The 23,912-nt window shown below is 45.3% G+C and overlaps 2 protein-coding genes across 3 annotated transcripts in view; both read right to left on the bottom strand.

The window, feature by feature from the left end:
- The window catches only part of LOC119648219 (patatin-like phospholipase domain-containing protein 2), a 72,693-nt gene extending 61,429 nt beyond the window's left edge, over positions 1-11,264 (bottom strand). For both annotated transcript variants that reach the window (XM_038049829.1, XM_038049830.1), the window contains exon 1: positions 10,733-11,264. In XM_038049829.1, the coding sequence (XP_037905757.1) occupies positions 10,733-10,892 (160 nt within the window). In that variant the 5' untranslated portion in view covers positions 10,893-11,264. The remainder of the gene's footprint in view (positions 1-10,732) is intronic.
- Positions 11,265-20,235: 8,971 nt separating this feature from the next.
- Positions 20,236-23,912, bottom strand: LOC119648780 (tudor domain-containing protein 3). Its single transcript, XM_038050617.1, has 7 exons — positions 23,794-23,912; positions 23,640-23,724; positions 22,982-23,575; positions 22,602-22,916; positions 21,992-22,549; positions 21,246-21,932; positions 20,236-21,173 (listed from the first exon to the last, which is right to left on the bottom strand). Exons 1-7 carry the CDS (start codon positions 23,826-23,828, stop codon positions 20,889-20,891), a joined length of 2,559 nt encoding a protein of 852 aa, XP_037906545.1. The 5' UTR covers positions 23,829-23,912; the 3' UTR covers positions 20,236-20,888.

The raw sequence follows: 23,912 nt of genomic DNA, 5'->3' as shown, positions 1-23,912 counted from the left end.
TCTCCAAACAACATTGTCGAGGAGATGCTGAGCAGTGCTGACAGGTGGAGCCGTGTTGCCCATTACGTTCGGGTCCTTCTCGTTGCTAAGCAAATAGAGCTCGACCGGTGAAGGAGCCGGATGGGAGGGGGTTTCTTGAACTGACAGTTCCCTTCCTCCTCTTCCCTCCCGTTGGTGAAAGAAATTCCCTGATTTGAAGGCTCCGCAAGGCGGGAGAGGTGGCTTAAAGATTGGAGGACGAGAGGAAAGACACAGACAGATATGGAGAAATGTCAAAGTTACAAACGTCGAGAGATTGAGATACTCAAGTTCAGGCAAAAATATTTGATAAAATTCGAAACTCAGCGTAAGGTACTAGGCAAGGAAAATCCTTCTTAATTATAACAATTTCGTTTTCAAATGACAGTTGTATCTTGGTTAAATAACGAAGGGATCGAAAAATAAACTGATTGAATATCTATGAACGATTTAACTATCATTATTCCTCCTAAAAATAAACCGAGATTTTCAATTCGTAAGACAATAACAAGATAATATGCAGCTCCATCACTTCATATGCAATCATAACAAATAACCGATAAGAGAACTTCTGGAGATGCCGCTACTGCGTAGGCTGCATTCCATTCAAGTTATTTGATTACATCTTTTATATTTCTTCATTAAATGAGAATTGATAATCCATTTCGCTTGAAGAATGGACATAAAATGATGAAATTAGATCGGAAGTAAAATGAAGATGTCATTGACGTAGGCGATATGGACGAAATAAAAAAGTATTGAAGTCATTTGTAGGGCATCTTTTTGAGGTAAGCCTATTTTCTAGGATGAAAATTGGCTATGCAGGACTTTCATTGAAAACAGAAAGGAGGAGGGATGAAAGTTCGGGAACTGAGTCTGGAACGAAGGACTGCAAGGATGGTTATCGCAAGGACCCTATTTTGAAGGTTCGTATCGAAATCCAGACTGTCAGACAAGGTATTATGACTATGAATAAGGAAGCACGGGATAATTACTTGCTTCCCCCATCTATCCCAGGAAAAAACAATAACTATCAATAAAACTGGCATTACTTAATGCGTAGAATATCGACCAGAAAATTCTGTAAAACGGAGTCTTCTCATTGTCTTCATTGTTCTTATCTCTCAGGGAAGTTGGTCACAGATCGTAGCAAATAAGTCTTTGTTTCAAAAAAACGTTACTAGAAATGCTGAGATTAGTTGACCACAAAGCGAGTGTATTTGCAAATCTAAGTGCATACTCCACAGATTCCACAATAGTTTATAAAATTAATAACAGGCTCATGCACAATGATAAGATAAATTGCGGTTAAATCAACTATTCATGACTATCATGTACGTAATACACGCAATATTTAGGTCAATAGTTTAGACCATGTTTATATGTTTGTTCGCATTGAATGTCAATCAGCTGAGGTTCAATACTCTGGGTTCATCGCAAAATCGAGAATTAATTTTCATCGAATTGATATATTGCGAAAATGAATAAATAGTAATAAATTGAATCATTACGAATTGTAGATTTAATTTAAATGGGAAACATCAATTGTTCCGCTTGTAATCAGGAGGGCCTTGGCATACCGATCTAGAAGTTGAGAATTTTGTTTATAGCCTGTGCCAGGGACTCTAGAATGCACTCTAAGATAGTATGAAAGGTGACGCATTGCACAACAATAGACATGACAATGTTAAAAACCGTCGACCCTATAAAGTCAGCAATTCCGAGTTCATCAATTTATTAATTGCTTGCGTGTTTTGAACGCAGAATCTGATTTGTCCTGGTAAACACCTCATACATATACCCAGATCCTACTACACTCACTCACTCTTCCATATTCGCCTTTATTCTAGAGATTTGCTTTCTTTTATCTTTTTTTTTCGTGTCATAGATTTAAAAATAAAATATTGCTTACAAAGAGATTCTTGTTATCAATAATGAAATAATAATAAATTCACTCTAGCTTGCAATTCCCCAGACTAGGCTTGAAAATTCCAAAGTTCACATGACCAATTGACGTAGTAATCATGTCTGCACACATGCGCAGGGCAAAAATTGATATTAAACAATTTTGCAGAAACGAATAATTGTATTGTAGGAAAATGGATGAAAATTACACGAGCGATTATTCATATTTGCTCGGATAGTACTTAAGATACTTTGCAATGGGTAGTTTGGTGTTTAATTGGGTGATTAAAATGGGAATGTTCGATGTTTTTGAAACAACCACAAGCCGATGAGCAGGAAGACTTGTATAACCACAATTAACTGAATGGAAGAAACAAGAAGTCAGCATTTTAGCCACAAAAAAAATCTCATTATTCATTCATCTACGTCTGTAATGCTGCCATTACTTAAATAAGTGTAGCAACCAAACTTAGGGTGCATAAATTGACAGTGTTAATTTTATGCACTGGTTAATACTTTGAGTAGCCATTTTGTACTCAATATGTATGTTTTACACATCCCCAAGCTCTCATTGGTCACTAGGAGTACATTCTTTAGCACAAATTGTTAAAGTCAACCACCAAAACCTCTTAAGCTGTCCTGCCAAGCTCTCCCCTCAGTCCTTTAAATTCTCTGGCTCCTCAGCTCACTCTCTCCAACTATCTTGCGATTTACTCTGCGCTACTTTTCCTCAATCCATATTCCCTCTCATTCCTCCTCTTCCCTTCCGCTAGCCTACCCCGCATCGCCTACCATTCCTCTTCTACCCTCTCTCCTTGTTGGCAAACTTGATGCCAATGTCTGCCCTAACTACGATGGTCTTCCAAACCTGTTTTTGCTTAAAACTGGTCAGTCCATCTCCCTTCCATCATCCATTATTTTCAACAAAAGCCTCGAAGAGAATCGTTTTCCCAGCTTGTGATAAGAAACTCCCCCCATCATTCCGTTTCACAAAAGTGGCCATCGTACATTTTCCCTCTCTCCTCCTGTTCCAAAATCTTGGAAAGATGTCAGCGACTGGTCGTCCGCCCACTTTGGTCACCACATAGTGAAGGAGCAACACGGCTTTGTCAAGCGTAGGTCCACTGCCTCCACCTTGCTTGACTTTACCAACTTTGTCGCCAAATGTCTAAGTTCACGGCAGGAAGTACATACCATTTACACTGATTTTGCTAAAGCTTTCGACACTGTAAATCACAAGATACTTCTATCCAAACTCTCGTCTCTAAGCGTTCCCATACCACTTGTTTTGTGGCTTGCCTCTCAACTTTCCAACCGATCCTGCCGCGTCCATTTTGAAGACTGCACATTCCGGCCCTCCGCCCCCTCCTCTGACGTCCTGCAGGGATCTATTCTGCGTCCTTTATTATTTTTTTTTTTCAATGATCTTCCCCCTTCCTTACTTGCCCCTGTTTCCTCCATGCTGATGACCTTAAGCTGTTTTCTGCTATATCATCGCCTATGGACTGTGTTTCCTATCAATCTAACCTACACACCCTGGTTCGTTGGTTCGTACCCTAACTGGAAAGACCGCGAAATTCGCAAGAGCCTTTCGGAAAAGGCGCATTGATATCTGCGCTCTGCAAGAAACTCGACGGTCTGGTGCCAAAAGCTACAATATTGAACGCGGTACATCAACCGAGATACTTCGCTTTGGAATGATGATGTTGAAATGAAAGTTCGTGAAAATAAACGCCTCTATCACAAGTTTCTCGACGATAAAACGCTGGCCAATTAGTAAATTTCTCAAAATGCCAACCGGGAAGCAAAGAAAGCGATCGCTGTCACCCGACTGGACCATTACAAAAATCTTTACAATAAACTGGACACTGGGGATGGCGAGAGAGATCTGTGTCAACTTGTCAAAAGCCGAAATGAACGCACACAAGATATCGCACAATTGTGTTGCTTAGCAACTCATCTGAAGTGGCAATAGGTCACGAAACCTTACCAGGGGTATACTGGTACCAAGGGAACCGGGATAGTCCCTGAATTCACATTCTGCAGGTAAACTCCTGTTGTATATGGTTGTGGTTGCGTTCAAGCAAACAGAGACCTTCGGGTCTCAGCGCGATGTTGCATTTCAACACGGTGCCGTACTCCTTAGTTCGGTAGAGACTTAGGTAGGATGATGTTTTCCTACCGTCTATTAGCAAAAATGATTTCGAGTAACTTGGCCAAAAATAGAATGGTCGCCGCGATTTTTTGGCGACCCATCCCCATGAAACAGGTACAATCACCGTCAGCGGCAGTGACCAGAACGACGAAGGAAAATAGCAACAGTCTTTGTTTTTTCAATTGCGGAAGGTAGAATAGTAAATAGCGTCAGATCAATTTTGCTAGTTGCTGATAACCTAAGGAATTCTTGATACCAATATCATCACGTCCCCAGCATATGTAACCACCTTTATCTCGTCACCTCAAAACTTCATCCTTGACTATCAGACAAAGTACCGGAAAGATGGGTTCATCTTGGGGAGTTTATCTGCTAATGATCTTAGTTAGTTTGCAAGCTTATTGTTACTCTGTTTAAATATTGAGGGATCCTAACACTGTATCCACTTGATATCGGACCAGACCAAATGATGAGCAACTTACTCCCTTTTTGTGGTGCATGATCCCCTCGTTTCGGACTTAACGTTTTCAAAATAAGCAAAAACGGCTTTACGGTTTCGTACCAGGACGGAAGCAACTCCTCAGACGCTACCTCACCTCTGCACTGGGAGCAGCGTGACCGATGCACCGACCGATGCTCCATGACTGCGAATTATATTGAATGTAAATCCGTTCATACTTTAGGCCACAGATTGGTCAGAGTTGAAATATTTTGGTTAAGAATTAGGGAATCCTAAGTCCGCATTATACTATTTTTTAAGGTTTTGCTTATAGAACAAAAATCGATGCAATGTCTGTCTGTCTGTCACACACACGTTTCTCAGAAACGGCTAAGCCGATCGACACGAAATTTGGTGAGAAAGTGGGAACTATGAACGCCTACACATGCAGTAACCTACATCATCTACGTTGATTTTAAGGGGGAGGGTACTTGGAAAAGGGGAGTGCAATTTTTTTTCATTGAATATAGTCATGTTACGTAACAAATGAAAAATCCCGATTAGTACTTTTCGAACCCAGTCTTAGTTTTGATATTTGTTGGAAAGGCGAAAGTGATGATTTCTTTAATGGACCCATTCACAGAAAAATCTGAAAAAAAATAATGGAGCTGCCTCTTTACAGTGTCCAGGCCTCAAAATACTCTCCATATCGACGTGTGAATAGTCCTCGAATCGACACCAACGCCAGTGGTGCAAAGTATGAACGCAGAAAGCAGCAAACTGAAACAACGTTTCTTTCGCTGGGAAAAAGGATAAATTAACTGTATGCATTCATCAGATTGAGGCCGAATAACCTTTGTCGTGAAACCGGTCTCAATGCTCTTGAAGCGGTGGAAGCGACAGGACGTTAGCCAATGTAAACCAACCAATGTCGACCATGTCACGAAAAAAAGTGGAATCGACGATCGGGCAAAGTTATGCGATAAAGTTTTGTGCTAAATGAAAAAAATCACTTGACAAAATGATTCATAATGCTTACTAGGAAACTCCTCTATCTTACTCACAAGTTTCAAGTTGATTAAACGCCTTTAAAGAGGGCTGGGAAGAGGTTCATAGCCAACAACGCCCCGGACGATCAATCAGCAAAACCGAAAACAATGTGGCTCATGTTGGACTCTGATCGTCGATTGAATATCAAGATGGTGGCCAATGAACTGAACTTGTGATCTATTATTGTCTTTCACATTTTTACAGAAGATTACCGATGAGGAGAGTCTGCGTCAAATTCGTGCTCAAGATGTTGTCAGACGACCAAAAGACCAAACGAGCAGAAATTTCAAATCAACTTATTGAAATTGAACCTGATTTTTTGGAAAATGTCATCACTGGCAAGGAAACATGGGCTTTTCAATACGACCCAGAAACAAATCGATAAAACTCTGAACAGCTAACGGACCAGTCCCCCATGCCGAAAAAAACCAAGAATGAAGTCAAAAGTGAAATCAATGCTCATTGTACTTTTCGGCAGTAAAGGAGTGGTCAATAAGGAATTTGTTCCTCGAGAACAGACAGTTAACGCTACCTACAACGAAGATGTCCCGGAAAGACTCTGAAAAAGATTCATCAGGACGAGAAAAGGCATCTCCGCTACCTGGAAACTCCACCACGACAACGCGCCTTGCCACAACGCACTACTAGTCCGTGAGTTCCTGGCTAAACACCAGATGCCCCATCCCATCTATAGTGCTGACGTCGTAATCGCAGATTTCTTTTTTGTTCGTTCGGATTAAGGTGGCCCTGAAAGGAGCACGATTTTCGTCCATAGAAAAGATATAATCAGCCGTGATGAAAACTTTACGAGAGGTCCCCCAAGATGCCTTCCAGAGCGTGGAGCGATCATGGCAGAGTCACTGAAAAAAAGGGTAGAGGCAAAAGGACAGAACTTCGAAGAATTTTAAGTGATCGTGCAAATCTGTTCAATAAATTACTTAAAGAAACATTAAGTGCGCAGCTAAGTTCTCGTTGTTTGTCAATAGATAGCCAAAAAAATTCAAGGGTGCGATATTCGAGGAATTGTTCAATGAGGATCCGTGCCAAATACAGAAAAAGCTTGCTTCGGTATTAGGAGTCAGTCGTCAAGCCATTTCCAAGCGATTACAAGCACAATGATTCAAAAGCAAGAAACTTGGGTTTCTTATGATTTGAAGCCAAGCCCCAGCGGCAAAAAAGGAAGGGTTTTCTTCATCGCATCGTGACTGGTGATGAAAAATAGATTCATTACAGTAACCCAAGAAAGCCAGACTTACCAGTCACACTTCTACGTCGTCCGCTCGTCACAATAAACCAAAGGTTATGCTGATTTTCAAAGGGTGGTGGTCCCTTGCCCCAATTATAGAGGTATCACGTTGCTGAGTACCATCTATAAGATATTTTCTACTATCTTAATAGTCCGGATGGCCTCATACGCCCAGAAGATAACCCTAAGCCTATTTCAGCTTACAAAAACCACTGTACATGGATGATGAAGATGGAGCGATAGCGTAGGACATGACGCCAGACAGTTCGAACCTCGGCGCAAAACCGATATGGTTTTTTTCCTTTACTAAGGCAGGCCTAGACCGGAAAAGTCGCACCGCGTCCTTGAAGAACTATTGTGCCCCTTTTACTGGTTATCGTGTACCTATTGATCATAGTATCTCAAGTAGGCCTATAACCGTCAGGGACTTTAGTATATTCCCTACTTCCAGATCTTTCAGCTTTGCATCTGGTATGAAGTGTTCTCTCAGATGGTTCGACTTACTTTGCACAACTGCCGGACACTGTCTCAGGACGTGTATAGAGGTTTCGTCATACTCCTCACAAAACCTGCAGGCAGTGTCCGTAGATATCCCTAGTTTCCCTAGGTAATAGTTCAGTCAACAATGACCAGTGAGAATTTCCACTGTGATTCGGAGGTTCTTTTTGGTGAGGTTTAAGCAATCCTTTGTGCGCATGGGTTCGTATCCCCCAATAAGCACCCTGGACTGCTCCATCCCTGGTAGGCCCGCCCAGTATAGTTCCCTCAACCATTCCTCTTCATTTCTTAGATTCATAGCCATGAAACCGTTTCCGATTCCACAGAAGGGTTCTGACCCGTGTAAAGGCGTCCCTGCTCCCTTCTTGGCTAGTTCGTCCGCTGCCTCGTTGCCTTCCAACCCAACATGGCCTGGAACCCAAAGAATCCAGACCTTGTTGGACGAGCCAATTGTTGTGCGTTTATGATGATGTTAGGACACTGGAGAAGAAAAATGGCCAACTGGTAAGCGGAAAAATTACGCAGGAAAAGCAGATAACCCCTTCTCAAGATAAGATGAATAAGGAAGCTGCAAACGGAATATGGCCGGTATTAATGAACTCTTTGGGACCAACAAACGACCAAGAAAAAAAGCCTTTTAACTGAGGCAAGCTAAGCCAGTGAATGAAAAGTTGGTAATTCCTCGATTGCGGGCCCCAAAAATAATGATTATCCTTCGAGAAATGAAAGGGGATCTGAAATTGATAGATCAGGCGAAAACAAAAAGGTGATCTGATGTTGGATCTAAGTTAATCCAACGAGACACCAGCGGATAATTTTAACGACCAAGGTGAGCAAGCATAGGTTAAACCCTAGGAGTAGGGACGAAGATGCCTTTGAATGGTGGCGGTAGTTTTTGGATATTTGGTTTCAATAAAGAGAAACACCGTGAGAAGCATCGCCCTCTTTATAGTGCATTTCTGGATATCTAGAGAAGGCATTTGACCGTGTGCCACACGAACTCATCTGGTATGCTTTACAGCAACACTTAGTGCCAGAAGAACTCGGGCGCTAGGTTTAATTGCTCTACCACGATCCGAAAAGTAAAGTTCGAAGTATGGCGGGTGTATAAAAACTGCTTCCTGTCTCTTTTGGTGTTCATCAAGGAAGCGCCCTCTCACCACTCCTGTTGCGGACACCATCACATGGGACATCCAACTTCCAGCACCCTATACACTGCTTTATGCAGGTGATGTTTTCCTACCGTCTCGAGCAACTTGTCCAAAAATGGAACGATCGCCTCATGCAATACGGTCTCAGATTAAATCTAAACAAAACTGAATTTTTGACGACGACGTCCTGTCGCCCTCTATGGTTCTGAGTGTTGGCCGACTATGAAAGACAATGAGCGGCGTCTTGTGGCAATAAAGACGGAGATGTTGCGTTGGACTTGCATCCAGATCAAGCATTTGATAGAGCCAAATGGCGAAGCCGATCACAAAGAGCCTCCGCCGTTTGTGAACGGAACAAAGGCTGAAGAAAAATAAAAAATAAGGAATTCTGCCATTCTCAGGCCTTTTGCGAAAAAAAAATGTTACTAAGATGGGTGTGGCTCTCGTAATGTATGCGTCGAAGATTGCGAGAGATGTCATTAAACTACGATATTGACTCATCGATTCAGGACATCAGATATATGAATGGGATCGATTCCTACCACCTAACTAGGACCTTCCAGAAACAATCGGAAATAAATCCACCAAAATAATTGATAGCCTCATAGGAACCGTGAGGGTGATGGCTTCCTCTCACGGTTTCTATGCGGCTACCAGAGACTTTTTCAACCCCCAGGGGAATATTCGAATCAATAGGAAATGCCATTCTTAGCTAATTCGAAGTCTACAGCCAATGGTTGGCTCTAGTGCAAAGCAGCGAAAATGAGGCACAATTCTACCTGCGGAACTACATGTAAATTTGTTCATTTCCCAAGGTAAGGCTGAGAAATATTTTGTCCATTAAGAGCGATTGCTTCATAAAAGATGGGCCGGATTTGGAGGCAATTTACAGGGGTAAAATCGTGATTACGTCCCAACATTTTACAACGCAATTGATAAGGGTAATCACCATAAACCTTTCCCTCACGACACTGGGTACCTGAGGTAATAAAGTAATAAATACGGAACTCGTTTTAGAGAGACTGCAAAGCAATTATCAGACAATTTTATGGCTCCCTGTCGATGCCCTAGTGAACGGCGAAGAGCTATCTTTCGGAAAGTCGCCTACCTAAATGCCTTCTAAGAATTTTGATAAGGAAAGGGCTCGTCTTCGCTCTGCTGCCTTCCCGGGTCTCTGTCGCCAGCAATAAGATCATCTCGAGGCCGATTGAAAATAGAAAACTGTAAAATCGCGTTGTTCACAGCACGGACCACTTGGTCGAGCCCCTCGACCAATTTGTCGTCTGGAAACGTGTTCGTACGCACGATATTTGTTGCTGGGCCGCTTTCTACGAACCACCAGAAACGGGCACAAGAACCACTGATAGGGAGGCTGGTCGCGCTGCAGCAAGAGCCGCCATTCAAGCGCGATAAAACCGAAATGAATGCAAGTGGAAAGCAGCAACGCAAAGACCTGTTGATTGTGCTTTCCTTCTGGGAGCCTCCGCCGCTGTGCCGCGTCCATGTGAATACGCTCGCGAATAGCGTGGCGAAAACAGATGATGATGCCACCACCGTAACGTCTCGCGTACGGGACACTTGCATCGGTCCAGATTCTTTCGCGCCAGAACAAACAATAAATAGCGAAATTGAAAGATGCATTGATCCCGGCATCGGCAGTTCTGTGTCAGCGAGTTCACTGACATTCCATGCCGCTGACTGTGACATTTTGTTGGTGGTTTTTTGCTCGTTTTCGCGAGTAAATGGATTTGATTTTGCTTCGCGTGGATTCTGTTGATAACGAGCGAGGGAAATTGCCTGGGATGGGTGGTCCGCGGCCAAGCAAAATGGGAGGACTGTCGGGGGTGTGATTGCGCGTATTATTGTGATGTGGAGTACACAAATTACGAGGCACAGTCGCGCGATCTTGAACTCAAAGGAGTGCAAGTGGGTCGGCAGCGGATGAAGTAACGGCATCAAGTCAACTCAGATTTAATTAAAAAATGTCCAGAAATAAATTTGCGAAGCAATTGCATGGATTTCCGGGATAAAAGACGCCAATTTCACTGCTTGCATGACGGATCGCAGCATCCCTTGTAGGAAAAGTGCAATACGAAAATTGGATAATTCCCGGGAGCAGATATTCGTGATTAAGGAATCCACCGTTATGTCTAGTTTTAAGCCCCCTAAAGACTCGAAATTCGAATGGCTACATCTCTAGGACCTTCTGGGAGCATTTCCCTCCAAATTAACCCCAACAATTCCCTTCAAAATAAAACAATTTCACTTACCGAGCGGCAAATCGCAAAGCAAACAGGCGGCCGCCAAAGAGCCGGCCGAAGCTCCGCTGATCTTGTCCAGGAGCAAGTGTGGCGCGTACTTCTTGAAGCAAACCGCAACCCCGACATGGTAGATGCCGAGGAAGCCGCAGCCCGCAAACGATAGATTCATGTTTCCGTTGTTCTGGCACGCGCACGACCCGTCCAAGAAGCACAACTGATTCAAGTTCTCACAGTTTCAGGAACAACCGTTCTCGCGGGGCAGCCAAATAGCGCGGAAAACTCGCGACTTTTCCACAAACAACAACAAAAAAACACGATTGGGGGCGGACGAACGCACAAAAGACCTTGCGAAAATCGGGGCTGGAACTGAAGCGCGCAATTCACTTCGATTTCGGGCAATTGGAAAAACTCGGGAAAACTTTACTGGTCGCAGCTCAGAATTGTTCGAATCCGGTCCACTTGGCGTTTTTCACTAACTTTCCCAGGAACGAATTACTTTCACGTCTACTCCGCTAAGCAACTGACAGTGTTTTGAACGGTACTTGGCCAGCTGTCAGTATATTAATGCGGGGTGTGCTCGCTGAGTGGGACGATGACGTGCTCGTGTGCGCGAGAGGCAAAACAAGAGCAGGGAGTGTGGGGTGACGTCACTGATGGCGAGATTCCGTTCGGTTTTGGTTCTTATGTTGCTGGCGGGGAAGTTTATGTTGCGGTGGTGACGTATCGGGTTGTGTTTATGTTGCACGGGTTAGGGGAGAATTGGGAGCAATTAGGCAATTACTGGAAGATTCCAGTAGAAATTAGATTATTTTTTTATCCCGAAATTTTATTCCCAATTTATCTTTGCATTATTTCGTAGAATATTCGAGAATTAAGTCTACCAAATGGAAGATGATCTAATATTTTGCATTGTTTTTTATTATGTCCAACCAACGAATTTAAAGATTGTTTTTGGTTGAATGGAAGGCTCGGTTTCTGCTGCGGGTTCTCTTCTACAGACTCCATCCGGAAGCACCGGTTTACGACGATGTTTACAGAGAAAGAAATGGAACTGCTGAATAAGGCTGGAATTATGCCATAAAACCGAAGTTTCAGGCGGAAAATATAGTGATTGATGTTGAAGGAGCTATTAAATTTATGGCGAGTGATGTGAGAGATCTGTAGCCTACATCGAATTGGTGGACCTCGGAGCAAAACTGGGATGTCTGGAGTTCTTTATTAAGGCACGCCTAGACCGAATATCGCTTGTTGAGCCGCTGATGATGAAGTGATGCGATGGGGTACTTTATTTGAGTAATTTACAAGTATGGAGAGAGTCCGTGATGATAGCAACCTTTTTCTCACCCATTGTGAAAGCCATCTTGATGGCCTGAAGCACGGGAAAAGTTCAGGAGCCAAAACCGAACTGACATTCCTAGAACAACGTGAGATTTGCGTCTCATCCGGACCAACCACCGCACAGACAGATCCACCATGCATGAACGCAGCATCAGACGCCAGGACTAGAAAATCCCTTAATTTGAGGCCCTCCAGCGCTTTGCCACTCACAGCCTGTGACAGAGCCCAGGTGGTCCCTCAAATCATTCGACAGGATAACCTGAATCTTACTAGAGATTGCGGGAATAACATTGGCAACCAGTGTTCTTGAAGCATTGACGGCGTCAGGACGTAAGCAAGTGAGTCCGAACAAAACAAATACGTGTCTTCACGCATAATGTTGGTACCCTAACTGGAAAGACTGAGGAACTCGCAAAAGTCCTTCGGAAAAGGCGCATTGATATCTGCGCTCTGCAATAAACCCGATGGTATGGTGACAAAAGCTGCTACATTACACGCGAACACGGTAAAAATGGCTACAAACTTCTCTACTTTGGTAGCCCACACATTGAATATGGTGTTGGCATTACCATCTCAGAGAGTTTCCATGATGCCATTAAAGAATCCTCAACATCAGCCATTGATTGTCGTCCTGCGAATTAAGCCACCGGTAAGACAACGTGAGGAACGCACTGGTCCGCGGCGCATTAAATGCAGATGATTTCGTGAGAAGAAAGAAGAAACGATCTCACTCACACGATTATCGAATGTGGAAGAATCATGGATCCAAATGAAAGACACGATCCACAAAGCGGCCTCTGCAACCGTCGGGGTCACCAAGCCGGGTAAGCGGTACATCAACCGAGATACTTGGCTTTGGAATGATGATGTTGAAATGAAGGTCCGTGAAAAGAAACGCCTCTACCACAAATTTCTCGACGATAAAACGCCTGCTAATTGGCAAATTTATAAGAATGCCAACCGGGAAGCAAAGAAAGCGGTCGCTGTTACCCGAGCGAACCATTTCAAAAATCTTTACGATAAACTGGACACTCGGGATGGCGAGAGAGATCTGTATCGACTTGCTAAAAGCCGTGATGAACGCACACAGGATATCGAACACTTCTTTTGTGTTAATGACAAGAACGGCACGGCGAGAATACTTCGAGCAGATTTCAACTGAAGAATTTGCTCATCCTCCACTTCCACAATCATTGCCGACATTTGGTCCAGTTCCACCTGTCAGCGCAACTGAAGTCGAGGAGGCAATAAAACAAATGAAATCGGGGAAAGCAACAGGACCTGACGACATCGCATCTGAGCTCTGGAAAGCGAAGAGCTGGGACCCAACACTGTGGCTCAGTGAATTCTTTAACCGGGTTATTCAGGAAGGAAGAACAGCATCTGACTGGCAAGAAAGTACCACTGTTCCAATATGGAAAAAGAAAGGTAGCCCAGCAGAATGTTCAAATTACCGTCCGATCCGGTTACTTTCCCATACCATGAAGATTTTTGAACGCATTCTTGACAACCGTATTCGCGAAATCGTTGAAATAACCGTGAATCAAGCCGGATTTGTCAAGAACTGCGGAACTACTGACGCAATACACGCTGCGCGGTTACTCATGGAGAAGCCTTTCTGGATCTAGAGAAAGCGTTTGACCGTGTGCCACGCGAATTGATCTGGTATGCTTTACGACAACACTTCGTGCCAGAAGAACTCGTGCGCTGGGTTCAATTGCTCTACCACGATCCGAAAAGTAAAGTTCGAAGTATGGCGGGTGTATCAAAACCGCTTCGTGTCTCTGTTGGAGTTCATCAAGGAAGTGCCCTCTCACCATTCCTCTTTGTTCTTGTTATGGACACCGTGATACGGGATATCCAACGTCCAGCGCCCTACACACTACTTCATGCAGATGATGTTTTCCTAGCATCTGATAGCAAAAATGATCTCGAGCAACTTGTTCAAAAATGGAATGATCGCCCCATGCAACACGGTCTCAGATTGAATTTAAACAAAACTGAATTTTTGACAACCGATCCCCATGAAACAGGCACAATCACTGTCAGCGGCAGTGATCTGCCCAGAACTGAGCAATTTAAATACCTCGGGTCAACGCTATCAGCCAATGGAGAGCTGCGTTATGAAATTGCTTCACGCATTAACGCAACCTGGATGAAGTGGCGTTCCACAACTGGTGTCCTTTGTGATCGACGTATCAACGAACGTCTCAAATCTAAAATTTCCCGCAATGTCGTCTGTCCAGTCGCTCTCTATGGTTCTGAGTGTTGGCCGACCATAAAAGACAATGAACGGCGTCTTGCGGTAATGGAGACGAAGATGCTACGTTGGACTAGTAGCGTCACACGTTTAGATCACATCCGAAATGAGGATATCCGCGATCGTTATGGGGTTGCACCGATCGTGAAAAAGTTGCGAGAGAGGCGTCTTCGATGGTATGGTCACGCAATTCGTGCCAACGAGAATTCACTTGCAAAGATTGGTCTGAACATCGAAGTCGATGGTAAACGACCAAAAGGCAGACCTAAACAACGGTGGCTTGATACGCTGGATGGGGATTTGAAAGCCTCGAGATTGCACCCAGATCAGTCATTCGATAGAGCCAAATGGCCAAACCGATCACGACGAGCCGACCCCGCTTGTGAACGGGACAAAGACTGAAGAAAAAAAGAAAAAAAAAGACCATTTTTAGCCATGGGATTGCCTATGACCAAACTATAGGCGGAGGGAGCAGATCTTTTGAGCCTTATCAGCTCCTTAGAGGCCAATGGCACCTTTCTGAACTTATGGGAGGGGGGAGGCCAGAGCATGAGCCACATGGTGCGTTGAGGACTTAGTTAAACCTAAGAATCTTTTCAACTGAGACGCGACATTCGTGGCAATTTTGTTGTCCAGATATTTTGGCATCAAGAGCGTAGAGACAGCAGCATAATCAAGCACAGGTCTCACAATGGTCCTAAGCAGTTTTACGGCCCTCTCAGGTTTTAATCCCTATGAGAAACTTGTGGCAAAGTTTACTACCCTCCAAGCCTGTTTCGTCTTTATGATTGTATTATTGACTTGATCTTTCAGCGATAGGGATTTCGTTATTGCCCTGCCCAGAAATGTTATCTCCGGTACCTGTTTTAGATAACGCTAGACTTATCTTCGTTCACTGGGAGTTTCAGGGTGTTACATTTGTTTACAAAAAGGTCAACCTAGCCTATCCACCTGATCATCTTCTGTCCCCATAGCAAGGAGGATGACGTCATCTGCATATTGGTAGTTGTCAGTTGACCGGGCTTGACACATCCTTGGGGTAGGCCACTGTTTACCGACCACGCTCCCTGTATTCCAGAAAGTGCAGGGTCCAAGAGTCTATATCAGAAGGCCCCTGTTTTTTCTCTCATAGTTTCGGCAAGCAGGAGTAGGTCCACTCTTTCGTACGCTTTGCTGATGTCAATAGACACAGCTTTCACGACTCTGCCCATACTCTTGGCTACAGAAATTTTCAGCAACAGATCGTTTAAGCACGTTATGGTCGGTTTTCCCTTTTCAGTAGGCGTGGCAATGCTTCGCAAGCACGTTTTTTTGTTTCTAAGAAGAAGGGAAGTCTTCCTTTGATTAAGAATGTTGGCGAAAAGGTTTATTAGGAAGATAGATCTGCAGGTCATGGTATTGTTCAGATCCATCTAGTTTTTGGGTGTTGGTGGTTGGGCGGCCCTGCAAGCCTCCTTAAGCGCGCTGAGAAAGTGTAATTTGGTTGCTTCATTCAGCTAGTTTACATAAGAGTAAAGTATCTTATCATTGCCTGGAGTGGATTGCTTCTTGTGCTTACCAAGAACTTTGTTGAGATCATCCGTGTTGAAGTCCGCATGACAATAGGGGGCATACGGTGTTTTAGGGGTACAGACCTTTCGCCGTAGTTATTTCTATTTCTGTGAGAAATTTTTGTTTCTGGTCTTTATCCCATGATGTAAGTTGTCTGGAATCTCCCTGAAAGTTTTTGAAACCCCTGATCTACAGCCAGAACCCATAAATTACGCCAGAAGTGTCTTTCTGCCCTCCTGATTTCCTCCTTTCATCTTTTAGTTGCCTGTTTGGTCATGAGGAAATTCTCTTAGTTTGGAGTTTTTCATTGCTTCCATTTTTTCCTTAGATGGGATCCTCGGTCACCAACTTGATCTGCTCCTGTATTTGAACCGTGAAGTTCCTCACGTCATCTTGGCGCTGTGTGTTCTAAATCAATTCCCTAAGTTTAATTGGTGGAAGGGGGGGGGGGGGGGGTGTGGGTGGAATAAATCGACGCTAAAATGATGTTGGGTTCAAAATTTAGTGTCTATGCAATTAGTATTTCATGTTCACTGTCAAAATTGAGTTTTCTAAAGGTTATGCCGGTTGCGGATGCAAGCGTCACTCTGCCAAATCCATCATATCTCAATCTGGGCACTAGACATTTTCCTCTTATAACCTTGTAAACCGGAGTACAGTGGATGTCATAGGTTCCTTGCAGGAACACTATGTCGATATTGATCCACGACAAGTCACAGCCTCAATCATTGTTTCTTCTGCTTCAGATTTTCAATGAGGCGCGCCCCTGAAGTTCTCTCCCTTCCTCGACATCCTCAGGCCAGTATTTAGAGTATATGGGTGAGCCATGAGGGATTCAGGTACAACACGTGTAACTGACAATATTATGGAACTACGACCACCCGCTCGAGAAGCCAAATTTAGTGGCTCATAGTTCACCTTCTACTCCACGTATTTCCGCTCAATGTTGCTATTATGGGGGATAGCAACATCAATCAGTCTTGTTAACTAACAGTACGTCAGGCTTGCTCTGTGCAGTAAAGCGATCAGTCAGAATTTGCCGGTCCCAAAACATGCTGTTAGCAGAACTATCAAGTATTGCTTGGGCCTCATATTGGTAAACCGGACATGCTTCCGTGATCAGCCCATGTTTGTATGCAAAGTTTTGATGAATCACCTTACATACATCATTATGCCTGGTAGTGTATTGCACCGGTGCTATAACAACCACACATTCTCCAGTCTCAATAAACAACTCCCCGGCACACAGCCATCTGTTCGAGAATTGGCTGTCAAAGACAATTCACGTGTTTACCGTGCATTGCCTTCGACTTCCATTCATCGATCCGCCCTTAGTCCGACTTCACCCCACTCAGAGGATTGAAAAAGCGATCCTTCAAGTTGAGTGGAGTCAGTCTACAGTCTGGCTTACAGACACCCGCATGCAAGGGACTCGCTTGGTCTTTGCTGTAAAAATAAGCACGCAGCGAGTCGGCTTGGTGATGATGCTGTGCCGCCACGTCAACCATGCCCTTACCTCCGATGTCACGAGACAGGTTCATCCGCTCCACATAGTAGCCCGTATCCGCCGCTGGACGTCTTCCAGATCAGTTTTTGTTCACCACAATATTTCGAATGCATAAGCCAGTCAAGGGATGCGATTTCAGCACCAGCCTACACGTCGCAGGAATTCGGACAGCAGATCATCCTTAAGATCACCAACTCGAGCATGGGTTCCTTGCAAATTTCCTAGGTACTTGTAGAAGTCTGTCTCCGTCATAGATTCGATGGGGAGGTCACCAATGCCAGTACCAGCATACAGCTTGATGTCATTTAAGTACATCAAGTGTGTCACTTCACACTTAGCACGTAGGCCATAATTAATTGCAAAACCATGCCCTCTAGCATCACTCAGCAGCCATGATAGGGGGTTTAGTGCCATGCAAAACCAAAGGGGATTCAAATAATCCCCCTGGAGGATACCTCTCCATTAGGAGAGGTATCCTCCAGGACAGTCATGGTAGAGAGCATAAGGTGGTATGCTACCCTACCATGCCAATCCCCAACAACTTTATTAGTTTGGGATCAATGCGATACAGGCAGCTGTCGATCCAGACCTCCTCACCCTGCACCGATCCAGACCTCTACTAGTTCTTCGAGCTGTTTATGGCTCGACGAACTTCCTCTTTGGTAACATCCGCAAAATTCATGACATGTGTATTGGTATGACGGATGCCTTCGGCAGTAATCCACTTAGCATGCTGGGCGGGTAACCCCCAAAACCCACCCCAATATTCTCTCGCTTCCGTCATCGGAAACTGTACGATCTGGACGCTCTGTTGGGATTCGTTGAGTGATCTGAAAAAACTCCGCTAGTTCCTCGCGTAAGTTGCATTTTGGACACATCTGGAGCGACTTTCGCCATACCATCGTAAGCGACTGCATATGACAGAAAGTTTCTGTTTTAGTGTGTCCAGAATTTCAATTACGGGGGTCTCACTGGGGATGGTATAGTTCCTGTAAACCCTCTGCACTTTATTTCTCACCCGTCTACTGGTATTGCCAGGGCCGATTTGAATCAGCCTAGCAATGTCCTGCTTTAGTGAGTCCCGCCGACGTTCCAGACGAATTTTCCATCTCTTCGGTCACTCAAACCAATAACGCGTAAGCGAATCTTCTGACCATGCAATCTGGCAGCCGTAACTGCACCACAATACACACGTGATTGCAGTTTCAGAAGTGACATATCAGCACAAAGCCGAGATGTAATCTCATCATTGATTTGAGATAGAACTCTCGGAGTTGCTGGAAATGCATAGAGCCTGGGAGTACCTGGTATATGCAGCGTAAAACTAGCGTTGAATGTTGAGGCAGACTGCTAGATCTGATCATCGAGCATTTCCTGGACGGCAAAAAGGGGGGGGATTCATTCCCTTCTTCAATTCCTCAGAGGTTGTCAGAGGGTTTCACGTTATAGCATGCAAGGACCCATTCTCCAGGGACTTTCTCGGCTCGTGCGTCACAAAAATCAGCGACGTCTGGGAGGGTATCAAGTGACCCTATACGACAAGATCCGAATGGATAAGGGCAAGGTGTCCAACTCCTGCGCCTTCAAAACTCCAGAATTCACATGGACTACTGGGTGGTTATCATGAGGGAGGAGGAACCCCAGACGCACTGGAAAAGTGCGATTTAGAGTCAGAAATGCAAACGGGAAAGCATTTCACTCCGCGCAACTAGACGACATCCTGGAACTTTGTGGACGCCGCCAACGAGCTGTTGAAGAAGATGAAGATCGACGGGGACTGACAAACTCCCATGCAAGCAGATCCTGCTGACGGGAGCGAAAATTAATCTGCAGCACTCGAAGTGTTCCTCAGCTAATCTGTTGGTGGACATCAACGTCGCTTTAGCACAGGAATTTTGAATCTTAGGAGGCGAAATTATAAAACGGGTCCAAACTAAATATTATAATTGATTCCCCAGCACTGATCGGGACAGACCTAGTGGAGTAGTAGATTGATATTCGTAGAGAGCAGACGTTTCCACAAATTATTATTATTAGTTATATTCGTCGAGCGTTCTCCACAATTCCCGCACGTGACTGTGCAGCGAGTCGCAGGCCAGTACTGATTTATAACTCGGAATGACAGAATCTCGGCCATCATCAGGGAGCGTGTTTGGTTTGAGGACATTCTGGAAACTGGTGACCAAGAGCCGATGGGGGCAGAGACCACGCCGCACTGCAGTCAGCAGTTTTAGTACACGCCGAAGCAATCTTCTCCACTGTCCAGCTGAAGTTTCCGCTGAGGTTCAGGACGAATTCCAAAGAGCGTGTATAGAATTCTCCGAAATGGATTCGCAAGTGACTCCTGTCCACGTCGCTGAAGGGTTTCGCAGATCGTGACACATCAACTGACTGTTCCGAGGTGTGCGAACCCTCACACACTCTGCTCCGCTTGTGTTGACGTTCGACTTGAGATTGATTGCGTTTGAAAGCTTTTGAGCACGATCTTCGTTTCTTTACCGGTTTCCGGTGACCGGCATTCTTGTCAGCCATTGTTTTTGAAGGGACCCCCGATGCCGACAGTTTCGTGTTAGAAGTACTATGGTTGGTACTCGCTACATCCAACTCGATGACAGCGGATTTTAAGCTGGAAACCACTAGTTCGTCTGTCTCACGGAGGTCCCTGTTTTTGGTTTCAGAACGTGGTACGCCTGGCCCCAACTGTACTGCGATATAAATTTAAGAACATCTTGACTCCATCCAGGCCAAATTTACGATCGAGAGAAGTAGGAACCTAATCCAGTTGGGCTGGCCTGGGGGCAAACGAAAGAAGACTGCTTATGACTTCCGTAATGGAAACAGAGATCATCTTTGAACACATTTTTGATATTTTTTTATTATAAATTAATTTCTTTGTTGCTATATATAAAGACGATATTTTCCTTTCCTACATAAAATACTATTTCAACGAAATAAAGTCACCGCCTGGCAGATTTCTAGTGCGCAGGAGCGAGCAAAAGTGATCGCTTACAGATTTTTAGACAAGTTTTTGTGGAACCCTTTAATGCTTGGTTGCTTTCTAGGAATACCAAGCTTGGGGATGCCAAAAGGACTGCTTAGAAATCTGCACCCGATTACCGGCTGCCCACTCCCAACGAAAACAAAGGAAACGCTTCGATAAAGGGTGAGCTGGGGCCTGAAGATCCGACAGATGAAGGGAAAGATGGCGAAGAATATAAACAGCGGAATAGAAAAATATAGAAGGATGAAAAACATCGAAAGAACACTAATACAACCGAGAAATACATTCAATTCACATTTGATGGGATATGTGGGTGAGTGTGTGTGTGAATGACACATGCATGCACGTTCCGTCCGTATCAGAAGGACGAAAACCTTTGAGATTACAAACTTTCGAAATTTCTCATTTTTGCTGGTCTCCGGATTTTCAACTTCTTTTTCTTGTCTTACGCGAAATGAGAGTGGCTTGCTGTGATCGAATGGGGGAGGATTTGATGGAATTTTTTTATCTACGCCTCTCGTTTCGGCGGGGGAACGTACATTTGTCGTTCGCCTCGATATCGGCCAGTCGATGCGACTCCCGCTGTTGTTCCCGCACGAGCGTTGTTCTGCTGATGGAGCTGGTGCTGCAGCTGTTGCGGCGGCACGCCCGCTTGATGATGATGCTGAACAATAGGATGATTGCTGTTAATTGGCAAGCAGTCGGGCTTGAGGACTTCTTCGTAGTTGCCGTAGCCTAGGAAGAGGACGACGCATGTCTCGTCGGATAGTCCAGTAATTTCGGCTTCGTAGTACTGCGGAAGAGAGATCAGTAAGAGTTAAATTGATCCTAGACAAACTGTTTAAACCGAAATACAAATCCTTACCCTTCCGTCTTCCCAATATTTCGCTAGACACCGATCACCAATTTTCCAGTTGAATCCACCGTCCATCGCTGGTATGCCGAATGTCCGTACAGTTGGGGGCGCCTGCATCAGAAACTGCGGCGGCGCCGGGTGGAACGATTGCTGCGGAGCCATCTGCATGGGAGGCGCTCCCTGCGAGTATTGGGCGTGAGCGTTTGGCGGTGGAGTTGGCATCGTTGAGCCTGCTGGAGGCAAGGACTGACTCTTCAGCATGCTCATGGCGTACTCGTTGCTCTCCTTATTCTGAAATCCTAAAATCTTATTCGGGTCGTAAGCGAAACCGTTGGGAAGTGGAGTGTAGACCGCGTGCTGCTGCTGGAGTTGTTGCTGCGATTGGGATGTGACCTGCACATTTTGCTGCTGCTGGTGCGCTGCCGATTGTTGCTGGGATTGCTTCTGGTTGTTCTGTTGTTGCGAATTTGGATGGTTTCGCTGCATTCTGTTCGCTCCTCCGCCACGAGTCGATGGTTTGCTTTCTAATTTCATTCTGGCCACGTCCTCGATTAGATCTTTCACCTTTTCCGAGTCTTGTTGGTCGCTATGAGGCGTATTCCGACTATCCGAATAGTTTCGGTTATTGTTCGAGTTATTTTGAGGGAAATTGTTGGAGTAGTTGGGTTTGTTGGAATACCTTGTTGCGCCCGATGGCTGGAAAATGAAAAATTAAGCCTAAATGTCCCCGGAATCTACCCGCCAAGCACTCTTACCGTTTTATACGACCTATTCTCGCTTCCGCCCCTCTGCGCGTCCATTCGATTGTCGCGATAATCTGCATTCATCGCGGATTGTTGATAATTTGAGCCTCGCTCCCGTTCCTGGGAGGGTCTCATCGAATTTCGCTGGGAAGAATGCCCGCCGCCTCGTCCCATCTCAGAAGGCTGTCGCATGCTGTACGACGACGAACCACCGCCCCGGGAACTCCGCTCATTCCTGTCGTTCCGATCCATCCTGTTGCGATTCCGATAATTGCTAAAATCGCTACCATCGAAGCTGTTCGTCGTGTTCCGGTTCGCAAAGCTCGAGGAAATGTTGTTTTCAAACTTGGTCGGTCTACTCGATTGCTGTTGGCTACTCGACACTGCCGACGACGCCTGCTGGTTGCCTGGAATGCTGCTTTGAGACTGGTAGCCCCCGGACTGATGCTGTTGGCTGGAGGAAGTGTTCCCGGGTCTTGAGGAGTCGAATTTGTTGGGAGGTCGATCAAATTTGTTAGTGGAAGACGTAGTGTTGGTGGTGTCTGTGCAAGGCGTTGTCGTTTCCGAATTCTAGAAGAAACTCACTCAATTGGACCGCATTTCACGACAGAACTCTACTTACCGCTGGCAATTTGTCAGTGAGGAAATCGAATAAGGACACATTGCCTGCCGGCTTCGTTGGCGCAGCGATTTGATCCTCCTTGCCGCCGAGTTTCTTGGTTTCTTTGAAAGTGCCACGCTTAGGCGGGCCTCGCGCAACCTCTTTGTTGTCTGGCCGTTCGCGGACGTCGTCCCGTCGCTTCAAATTGTACAAGGCCCTCTCCAAGTTGTTCCGCGTGGCCCGCAACGCGTTCTTGGCATCGATTTCGGAGAAACCCTTCTCGATGATCTTCTTAACGTTGTGATCGAGCATTTGTTGATTTCCACCGCCAAAGATCTGAAAATTCAACCCAGGAAATGTTACAAAGATACAGTTCCGCCATCGATACGACCGCAAGATACTTTTTTAGCACCAGATTTCGCCGCTTCCGCAATCGCTTCGTTCCGCATCGCGTCGAATTCATTCTCTTTGGCGTCCTTCTCCTTCTCCGGTCCATTGCCCGCAGCCAAACTCTTGAAGTTCTTATTATCGTTGAATTGCTGGATCTTCTGACCGAAAGGGATCCATGGTGGCGGCCCGGACGACCCAGTGTTTATCCGGCCGCCGCGCGCGTATTTCTGCAAAGTTCTCGTGAGTTCCCACTTCTCCACCAAGGCTGCGACCTCCCCGCCCAAGACCTGCACATCGCTGGGACGAAGCACCAGAATTCCCTGCATCAACGGAATCTTCTCCGCCCTCATGAAGACCTTCGTCCCGGGTGGCGTGTTCAGACTAATACTTGAAATATGCTCGAATTCTAACCCGAATATCTGCACGGCACCGTCCGTGAACTCCACATAAAGGAAACGCGGAGCGGTCTTGGACTCCTCATTGGATTTCGGCGCGGAAATGTTGCGAATCTTAACAATTTGCAGGACGATACGCCCCGGAATCGATTCCTCTTTCCGCGAGATCTCCGCGGGCAGTGCACCCGCTCCCACGTCGCGTAGATCGATCTGAAAGCGTTCGTTATTAGCAATTGGCTGACGGAATGACTAAATATGGAAAAGTTGGACATACATCGAGCAGCGACTGCACCACCTTTCGGGTGTCGGACTTGTCAACGTCGGCGGCCAATTTGCTCAAGCCGTCGTTGGTTATGTGCCTGAAACGGGAGTAAATGGCGATTAGCGGAGCTGCACGGGGCGGATGGTCTGGTTTTTGGGGAAATTACCAGCCCTGCTCTTTGAGTTTTTGCTGTAAATCCATCCTGACGACAGGTTAGACGACACGGGAAAAACACAATTGAAAGATGTCAAATTTTCTGGCAGTTGGATCACGGCTTGGTGTTGC

This window comes from Hermetia illucens, chromosome 2, assembly GCF_905115235.1.
Source record: "Hermetia illucens chromosome 2, iHerIll2.2.curated.20191125, whole genome shotgun sequence".
In the NCBI taxonomy this organism is placed as follows: Eukaryota; Metazoa; Arthropoda; class Insecta; order Diptera; family Stratiomyidae; genus Hermetia; species Hermetia illucens.
This window is presented reverse-complemented; position numbering and strand designations above follow the sequence as displayed.

Excerpts from the sequence above, each read along its gene's own strand:
- LOC119648780 (XM_038050617.1), bottom strand. The coding sequence starts at position 23,828 with ATGGATTTACAGCAAAAACTCAAAGAGCAGGGCTG. Across the intron at positions 22,550-22,601 it reads TCACTGACAAATTGCCAGCG|AATTCGGAAACGACAACGCC; the intron begins GTAAGTAGAGTT and ends AGTTTCTTCTAG. Across the intron at positions 21,174-21,245 it reads AATATTGGGAAGACGGAAGG|TACTACGAAGCCGAAATTAC; the intron begins GTAAGGATTTGT and ends TCTCTTCCGCAG.